Raw genomic sequence first — 9,754 nt, forward strand, 5'->3', positions numbered from 1 at the left:
TGGACACCATTGCTTGAATCTAAGGTACCCCTCACTAATGTAAATGCCCACTTTAACCATAGTGCCACGATCCGCTAAGACTCATGAGCTGAGCATGGTGGTATGGGATACCATGTTCGAGCTGTCAGCCTACGCTGGGGTGACGAGCCTCCCCGTAGTGACCAATGAGCAACTAAGACTCGTGAGCTGGGCATGGTGGCATGGGACACCGTGTTCGTGTTGTCGGCCTACGCTGGGGTAACGAGCCTCCCCGTAGTGACCGCGAGTATAAACTTTTGAATTTGCCTATTGACTACTTTTTATTAGGAATGATGCCCTATAACTTGCCTATTGTATGTGCTTAATTAGGATTGACGACCCTAGATGGATCTTTCGGTTCGGGTTAATGATATAAAGGGAGTTACCTTAGCTTCCCAAACCTGATGTATGAATAAGCTTAATTAAGTACTTGGCTAATACGACCATGCATTGCATTGCATTAGTTAGGATGTGCTTTTGGTGATGAAGTTGCACTGTTTTGAGGGAGTGCTGTCATATGTGAAATTGGTTGTCAGAGTCTTTTTTTTTAGGGAGCTTTGATGCGAGGGCATACATCATTACTTGCACTCCATCCCTACATTAATAAGAGTAATTAGGAAGTGATTGTTAAGTTGCTTTATCATTACTGCTTGATTGACTTGATAACATATTAACCTTTGCCTTATAGTACCACTGAGTTTATCACTCACTCCCACCCTGGGACGGTGTTTTAAAACACTAACCAGATTCTGGTTTATATACAGGTATTGATGAAGTCTATGCGACAGAGCAGGACTTCATGGATGAGAAGGAAGAGTTCTCCTACTTTTAGCTATCGGGCGGGTTTATGTAGACCTCGTGCCGATACGCAGGGACTACAGGGATATTTGGCTTAGTAGAACATCTTACATTTCCATATTTTGTATATTTTGAAACAATACATGTATATATTTAGCCTGGTTATATACTCATACTCTGGAGGTTGTGAAACACTTACACATTCAAATATATATGCTTCAGACTTCCGCTTGCTTAATTTAATTATATCTGTAGTATGATATGGTGTTTTAGTATAATCTCACTCATGTTTAACTCATTAATATGGATGAAATTTGAGCATCATCATCCATATTACATAAGTAATGTGCTGGATCTCGAGAGTAGAGCTTTGCTCGACCCTCGAAATTAAGGGCGTTACAAGTTGGTACAACTAATGGTAGGTTGTAATACTAGAAGATTCACCTAGATGGGTATTCTAGAGGGTTTAGAAAATGATTTGACTATAGGTTCAAGTCTAATATCCAAAATAAGGTAGAGATCAAGTTTATCTTAAAACATTAAGGCTGGATTCCTCTTTCAAGTGAGAAATCACAAGGAATGTAACCTAGATATAATGGACTTAGATGCTTAAGATAAATGATATGATCATGGAATCACCTAGGCTTCTATTGTACTAAAAACTCATCCAAATTTCCAAGAAATGAATGCCCTTTTATAAGAAACTGATTTGCAATATATGGTTAACGGCTTTGTCGATATGATCGTAAGATCCTTTAATGGGATTAAAGGAGCTTTAATAGGATTGAATCCTCCGTCGATCCCATCAAGAAATTTCATATATATCCATATTGCATGCTGGACTCATTATTCGATCATATCAAGTTGACCTTCGATTGGATTGAGTCACATCGACAGCAAGTCGATGAGAACGAAGTCCACTAAAAAATTGTTGTTTTAGGCATACAATTTCACAGTGGCTTTGCACATCTACCAACTTTACCAATTATGTTTTAATTAGGCTCCTAAGGCTAAGGAATGATCAACAAGGTTTATCTATTAAACCATGATCATTTAAAGGTTCAATGGATTATTTTGGGTCAAGGTTAAAGCACCTCATTTATTAGTTCTTTGTTTATTGATACGCATGTCCACTTATGTCTTTGATCTTCAGCTTCTAATGGCTCAACCAACTACATGACACACAAACTCACATGATTGACAAATAAGATTCACAAATCAATGCACTAACACTTAGCACCTTAAAAATGCTTATAGCTATCAATAATTAAAAAATAATAATAATCACTTCTTAACTTTTTAACTTTTCTACTCTCTCTCTCTCTGTGTCGACATTATGGACAGCCCACTTCAAAGGTGGACCTGCATGATGGACAGGCCACATTGAAGGTGTGACCCACACGATGGATGTTCCACATTGAAGGTGAGCTCCACATGATAGGCAATGGACATTGAAGGTGGGCCTCACATGATGGATTTCCCACATCAAGATGGACCCGACATAATGGACGGTCCCTATCAAAGGTCAGTGCCTAATGATAATGACCCACATCTAAGGTGAGCCCCATCGAATAGACAACCCACATTGAAGGTGGGGCCCACATAATGGACGATCAACATCAAATGTCAGTACGAGTGAAGAGTGGTCCACATCTAAGGCAAACCCCACATAATGGACGACCCAGATTGAAGGTGGGGCCCACAAGATGGACAATCCACATTAAAGGTGGGTTCCACATGATGGGCGGTGTTTATTAAAGGTGGACACAATATGATGGACAATAACATTGATGGTGGGCCTCGCATGATGGATGACTCATATCAAGGTGGGCCCCACATGAGGATTGTCCGCATTGAACATTGACCCCAAATGATGAATGGCCTACATCCAATGCAAGACTCGTAAGATGGATGCCCGACTTGAAAGTTGGGTCCCGCATAATTACAATCCACAATAAGGATGGGCCCTGCATGATGGATGGTCCACATCCAATGTCCGATATATGGATGACCCACATCCAAGGTGGGTCCACATGGTTAATAGCCTACATCGAAGGTGGGCCTTAGAAAGTGGATGGTCTACATTCAAGGCAGGCCTCACACAATGGACAATACACATTAACAACAAGGCCAAGGTGGGCCCAACATAATGAACAATCCATATCAAATTTTGGCCCCACATGATGGACAATAGATATTATGGGTGGATGAAACAAACTTGAGATAAGTGCTCGTGTGATATTGGAAATCAAAAATACTTTTTTCTATTTTATGATTGATATAAGAATGTTGCCTAACAAACATGCTTATTTGTTGAATACAATATGGAAACTAAGATCAGCGTGTAAGTCACTTTTGAAAAGTGACCTCCCATGTGAGCTAAAGGACAAAGGACATGGTGAATGGTCATTCTCGCTTCTATAATTCAAGCCACCAAATAGCATAACTCATTTTTATTGATTCAACATTTAAAAAAACATAACCACCCCTTTAAAAAAACATAACACACCTTTATGTTGTGACCTACTTGAGTTGCTTATCTAGCTGATTTATGGTCCCAAGACCTAGCGTTGAGGATCAAACCTAACGAACAGGGAATTGTTGGGTTTTTTTTTTTCAAAAATAAAAGGGTATTTTTTAACTTATAAAAGAAAATTTAGAAAAATGGTTGTGGCTTTTGGTGATTGTTGGTGACCACTTATTTGTGAATGGTGGTACCTCTTGGCAAATGGAGAATCATTTGAATTCGAAATGGTGGTGAAAAGATGCTATTAATGGTGATGGGATGCTATTGTTGAAAAGACACTAAGGAAGAAGATGTCTTTCCATGAAAAAGATCTTAAAGATCTCTTGTGACTCTATAAACTCATCTTTGGGTCAATCCAAATATAACAATTCCAACAATCTCTTCTCCATCTTCTTCTTCTTCATTTTCATTTTGTATGTTTTTTAAAAAGTCGCAGTTTTTAGGCATTAAACTGCAAATAACTTTTCAGGCAATAAATTGCAAACAATTTTCAGGGGGTAAGCTGCAACAACATAGAAGTCAGGAGTATACATTGTAAAAGTGTGTTCTAGGTGCAGTTTTTTTTTTTTTTGGGTTTGAGGCTGAAGCCCACATTTCTTCGATCTTGGAGAAGAGGTTTATTATACCCTGGAGGCGGATTTGTTGTGACCCTCTTGCAAACTGGTTTAATCACCAGTAGAGTGCGAATATCGCCTTAAAGATAACGACATTGTAATGCACCTTGAGCCTATTTTTAAGTGATTAATTTTCTATCTTTCTACTTCAACCCTTACAAGAAGCGGATTGGCTGGCGTACCACACACCATCAACCTGGCAGGTGTGGGAACCTGTCGTGTGAAGACGAGCACTGACACTCCTCGAGCTCTGAGTTGTACGAACGGTCCAAAGGAGATCAACGTTATGCGGGCCCATAATGATGTATTTATCATATCCACACTGTTCATCCATTTGGCGAGATCATTCCAGATCTTAATCACAAAACCGAGTCATATCCAAAGCTCAAGTAGACCACACCACAAATAGAAGAGGGGACAATGATTCTCCAGGTTAAAACATTCATAGGGCCCACCATGATGTCTATTTTACATCCAATCTATTCATAAGGTCACACAGACATACATGAAAAGGAAAAAAAATATCATATTGATCCAAAATTTTTGTGACCCCAAAAGGGTTTCAATGGTAGATGTTCAATCCCCCACAGCTTTTTACAGTGTGGTCTACTTGATTTTTGGATGTCTTAATTTTCGGCTCAAGCCTTACGACGAGCTCTCCAAGTGGAGAAAACGGTTTGGATATAACTCATACCTCGATATGGGACCCACAGAACTTGGAGACTTCAACACACCAGTCAGGTTGGTGGTGTGTGGTACACCAGCCAATCCGCTTCCAACGAACGGAGTGGCTGTCTGACAAACAACATGGTAGGCCCACTGATCTTGCATGTTTTACACGCTGTGGAAGGAGGTTTGCAGACGACTCCAACTCAAGGCAGTGAAGTTCAAAGTTGAAACTTCAACAATATGGTTCTTACGGAGATGGAGCAAAACTCCATATTGAGTCCAGAGAGAACAAGTTGAGTCCGGTCATCCTGCGCGACTTGCTGCGATTGTGGGTGCGACCCTGACGGTAGGGCTCACCTTGGATATATGCATTGTACATCAACGTTGTCCATCTATTTTTTCAGCTTATTTTATGGTGTGGTCTGAAAAATAAAGTAGATGAAAATTTCAAGTGAACCATACCAAAGAAAACAATGGCTATTGATTGACCATTAAAAACCTTTTGTGAGCCACAGAAATTTTGGATCAAGCTAATATTTATTTCTTTCGTTTCATCCAGGTCTGTTTGACCTCATCAACAGGTTGGATGTTCAATGAAAATTACCGTGGAGCCTAGGAAGAGTTTAACGTTCAACCACCACTGTTTCTTATGATGTCTGTAAATGTGTATGTTCTTCACTTTTTGGATCCACTCCCTAAGATAATCTAGAAAAACATATGGATGGCGTGGATATACAATGCATGCAGCGAGGTGGACCCTACTATCAGGGTCGCACCCACATGGCTGGTTCCGGAGCATTTTGACGCTGATTCCAGTGGACCGGAATCGCATACAACGTCTGTTTTACAGAGTGAGTAAAACACTCGAGCTCTGTGGGATCCATCATGTTGTATATATAAAATCCACTCCGCCCATCAGGTGAGAAACGTTATTTGGATAGTATATGCATAAGTTAAGCTCGGTTAGAAACCCATATGTGCCAAGCCAATGGGAACATTATAAAACTGTTTGAAAATCAGTTCAGGGATTGACCAGCTAGAGTTTTGTATCAGACTGATTTTATTTATTATCATTTCTTTCTTTCTTTCTCTTCTCTTTATCCTTGTGAGTTATACCTAGCGCTGAAAGTCAAGCGGGTTCAACCTGACTAACCGGTCACTGACCCGACATTGGGATGGGCTCGGGCAGGATGTATCAAGTTCAATCTCGGGCTTGGGCTATACAAACACCAACCCGATAAAACTTGGGTCGGGCTTAGGTTAAGGTCTCGGGTTGCCCGACCCAACCCGAACCCGATCGATATATAAGTTACATGTAAATTATAATTGAGTGTAGATCATCTATGTTGAAGGCACATGAAATTCCAATTCCGCTGGGCCTTATTGGTTCACGTCATTTTAGATTACTCAAGCTAACAAGATGTGCTGGACTTCTCTCTCGCAAATAGACCACGTGCTACACAACGTGACTTCTAAAGGAGTGTTCTTATATTTTAGATTGTTTGTTTAGAAAAACTAAAGTTCTTTACCAAAAATAACTATATATAATTAATAAAATCATAGAAATAGGATGCATATTGTAGTATAATAGATTAATGTAATAATGAAAATATTAGCATGTATCCACCAGGCCAAACCCACTTGGGTTGAGCTTAGGTTGAGAATTCCTAACCTGAATTTGGGTTAGGGTTGAGGCATAGGAACCTTGGGTTAAGCTAGGATTGAGCACCAACCCAACCCAACCCAACCGGCTGACTTTCAGCCCTAGTGGTACCTAACTAAAGGGTTTGATGAAAAATTGGGCTGACTTTCAGCCCTAGTTGTACCTAACTAAAGGGTTTGATGAAAAATATACACCCTGGTGGCCCACACAAAAATGTATGGTTAGCATCCCACCCCATTGTAACAAGTGATGTGGCCATATGATTGTTGGATCTAAGCATATTTTAGCTGTAGGTCCTAGCATGGAGGACAAAACCTGATAGACACGGTGGACTTCACATGGACAACAGGCGGCCTTACGGATTTGCTGGGCACAGGAAGTTCCAAGGGATGTAGAGTCCACAGAGATTCTCATTTCAAATCCACTCCGTACATCAGTTTCACAAGACGACAATAGGACGCGATTGAAAAAAAAAAACAAACAAATCCTAAACTCAGGTGGGCCACACCACGTGAAACAGTTAGAACGAAAACGTCCACCTCCGGCCCACCTAAGCTTTGGATCTGTCTGATTTTTGGACTCCAGTACTATCGAGGTCCTTCCAAACTCATTGACACAGTGGATTTGTTACAGGCGTCTCTGTGGGCCCACGTAACTTCCGACCAAAAGAACTTCTTGTCGCGTCCGTTTACAGGTGTCGCGGAGGATTCCAGTCCTAAGCCAGCTGACTCGGCCGACTTCCGAGTCGACTCGTCAAGTTCTTCAACAATGGCATGTGGTCCCTGGGGGCCGGACCGGATTGCAATCCTTCATTCGTACTGTTGTGGCATCAGATGCCCCACCCTCAGCACCAAGAAATTATTATAAACGGATATTCTTATCCCAATTTCCAACCTCCAAATTCACCAAAAACGAGAGCAGAAGCGCGTATGCAATGAGATCTAAGGAAATCGAGATTTCAGGAAAGAAGCTAACCGTCCACGAACTCCACGATATCTGCGACCAATGCACGGGAAGAGCACTCACCGGTTCCTGGGTCTGGGACTCAGCGATCTACCTTTCTGAGTGGATGGCGAGTCAGGGCCTAGTCGAGTTCCAGATCGAAGGCAAAACGGTCGTCGAATTGGGGGCAGGAACAGGACTTCCAGGACTGGTCGCCGCGTCATTAGGCGCAGGCCGAGTCGTTTTAACAGACGTAGCGCCTCTGCTGCCAGGTCTGCAGAGGAGCGTTGAGGCGAACGGGTTCAGTGACCGAGTCGAGGTGCGCGAGCTGGTGTGGGGATCGGACGAGACGTGGCTCAGCGAGGTGGATTTGGTGCTGATGTCGGATGTCTTCTACGATACTTCGGAGATGCCAGCGCTGGCGAAGACGCTGAGCGGGTTGTGTGGGGGAGGGACTACGGTGTGGTCGGCGAGCGAGGTTCGGACGCAGACAGGCGAGTGTTTGGAGCTGTTGAAAGGGGAAGGGTTTGGAGTGGTTGAGTTGGCTCTGGTGCCGTCGAAGGCAGCAGCGGATGATTTGGAGGAGGAGAATTTGTTTGCTATTTTCCTTCTTACCCCGCCTCACCTCCTTTGTAGCTTGGATAAGGAGTGGAGCGAATGCTCGGCTCGTCCATGAAATATTCTGTATTGGGCACTTGTTTTGTATGCTTGAGTTCCTTCTGGCATTTCCACAAACAGAATGCCTGCGGCGCTAAAAGGATAAGGTGTTCAGGCTGTGATTTCATTCTGTTAAGTGCGCTCGTCTCATTCGTGCGAGTACTACATCCAAGCCGCACATACAGTCGATTGAAAATCAGTGCCGTACACAAGGTGATTCGCCTAACATGTGATCCACCTGATTATACCCGCAGTTTGATCTTTGAGACAGCGTCCACAGTGGGATGGCCTGCGTATCAGCTTGATCTGACCCTCTTTTCCACATGTGAGGCGAGTGCACTCACAAAATCCCCTGTTTCACGCCAATGCCGTTGAGATCGGTTCCTTACACCCGTTGTAAATGCGATTTTGGTGGACGCCAATTGCCAGTGACAGGGTCAGAAGCTAGCTAGGTGGGCCCACTAGGATGTTTGTAAGAAATCCACCTGTCCATCCCTTTTGTCAGATCTTGTTACAAAGTGAGACTGAAAACTCAACTAGGTTAAGCCCAAGGAAACAATGAGGATTGAACGTCCACCGTGGAAACGTTCATAGGCCACAAAAGTTAAATCAGACTAACGTTTCAGTTTATCCCAGCAGGAGTGAACGTAACATTGAAGTTGTTTCAATGGTGGGGATTTTCCTACCCACTTTTTCATGTGATGTAGCTCATTTGAGTTTTGGACGTGCCTCATGTTAAGATATGATCAATCTCTTTGAATGAGATCGATTTCTCACAAACATCACGGTGAGCCCCACTTAGCTGCTGAGTGTCGTAGGCAATCTTCATCCACTTGGTGGTTGGGCTCACAAGATAGAAAATGATAGACAACCACGAAACATTTCTAAAATGAGGCATTCTATTTTTGTAGTGGGGTGATTTGGATGGACTGATTGTATGACTCGAGAATTCCCATTAGGACCTGTTGTTATTCTTTATGTGGAATTACAAAAGGACATTGTTATGCACCGGATATGAAGATTTATAAGAAAAGATGGTGTACCTTGCTGAGACGCCATTGTTGTAGGTCAGATGTTGTAGTCTTCCTCTCCTTTCACCCTTAGAGAAGTTTCGATGAGATTACTACTTCTGTCGGCAGTGATGGATTGGGGACTCAGCTCTGATTTATACATGTGAGGGTAGAGGAGTTTGAAATCTATCAAAACTCCTCTCCCTAAGAGGCTCCACACGAATTGGTAATCTCAGTTCCTCTAAAACACTATGCACGTATCACAATAGTAGTACACCATCCCTTACATGAATTTCTGGATGTAACACAACTTAGTGAGGCCCACTGGTGCATCCGAACACACTATCCAACCTTCAGGATAATCTAGACCATTGATCAATAAGGCCCACCTTATAGAATTCTTACTTTCTCTCATTTGGGCCACATTGATCAATGTCAATGATTAATCTTTTAAAAACATTTCAAATTTCTGTTTTAATTATGAGAAAACTCCCAAATGGTTAACCAATTTGATTGTTGGATAATATAGGTAATGTTATGACAATCTCATCCATCAAGATTGTTAGTATCGAATCTTAATAATCATCACAACATTTAATCAAGCAAAGTGAGACCCAACACGGTCACAAATACTATTAGTCTTGACGACATATATCTGGAACTAGGAAGTGTGGTATAAGGATTATACACATAATGTGATGATATGTACCTATCCTTGAAAGGTCCTAAAGCTTTAAAATGCCTTTAATGAGACATGACTACAGGTCTACTTACTCAAAATTAGATTGTGCATACTTAGAGAGAAGTGGAAATAAAATTTGTATCAAAATCATCAAAACTTTATCAAATGAGATAT

At 41.9% G+C, this 9,754-nt stretch overlaps 1 protein-coding gene across 1 annotated transcript; it reads left to right on the forward strand.

The window, feature by feature from the left end:
- Window positions 1–7,200: 7,200 nt before the first annotated feature.
- LOC131248633 (uncharacterized) lies at window positions 7,201–8,018 on the forward strand. Its single transcript, XM_058248997.1, has one exon. The coding sequence runs from the start codon at window positions 7,224–7,226 to the stop codon at window positions 7,905–7,907; it is 684 nt and encodes a 227-aa protein (XP_058104980.1). The 5' UTR covers window positions 7,201–7,223; the 3' UTR covers window positions 7,908–8,018.
- Window positions 8,019–9,754: the final 1,736 nt, after the last annotated feature.

The sequence above is a fragment of the Magnolia sinica genome, chromosome 6 (genome assembly GCF_029962835.1).
Source record: "Magnolia sinica isolate HGM2019 chromosome 6, MsV1, whole genome shotgun sequence".
In the NCBI taxonomy this organism is placed as follows: Eukaryota; Viridiplantae; Streptophyta; class Magnoliopsida; order Magnoliales; family Magnoliaceae; genus Magnolia; species Magnolia sinica.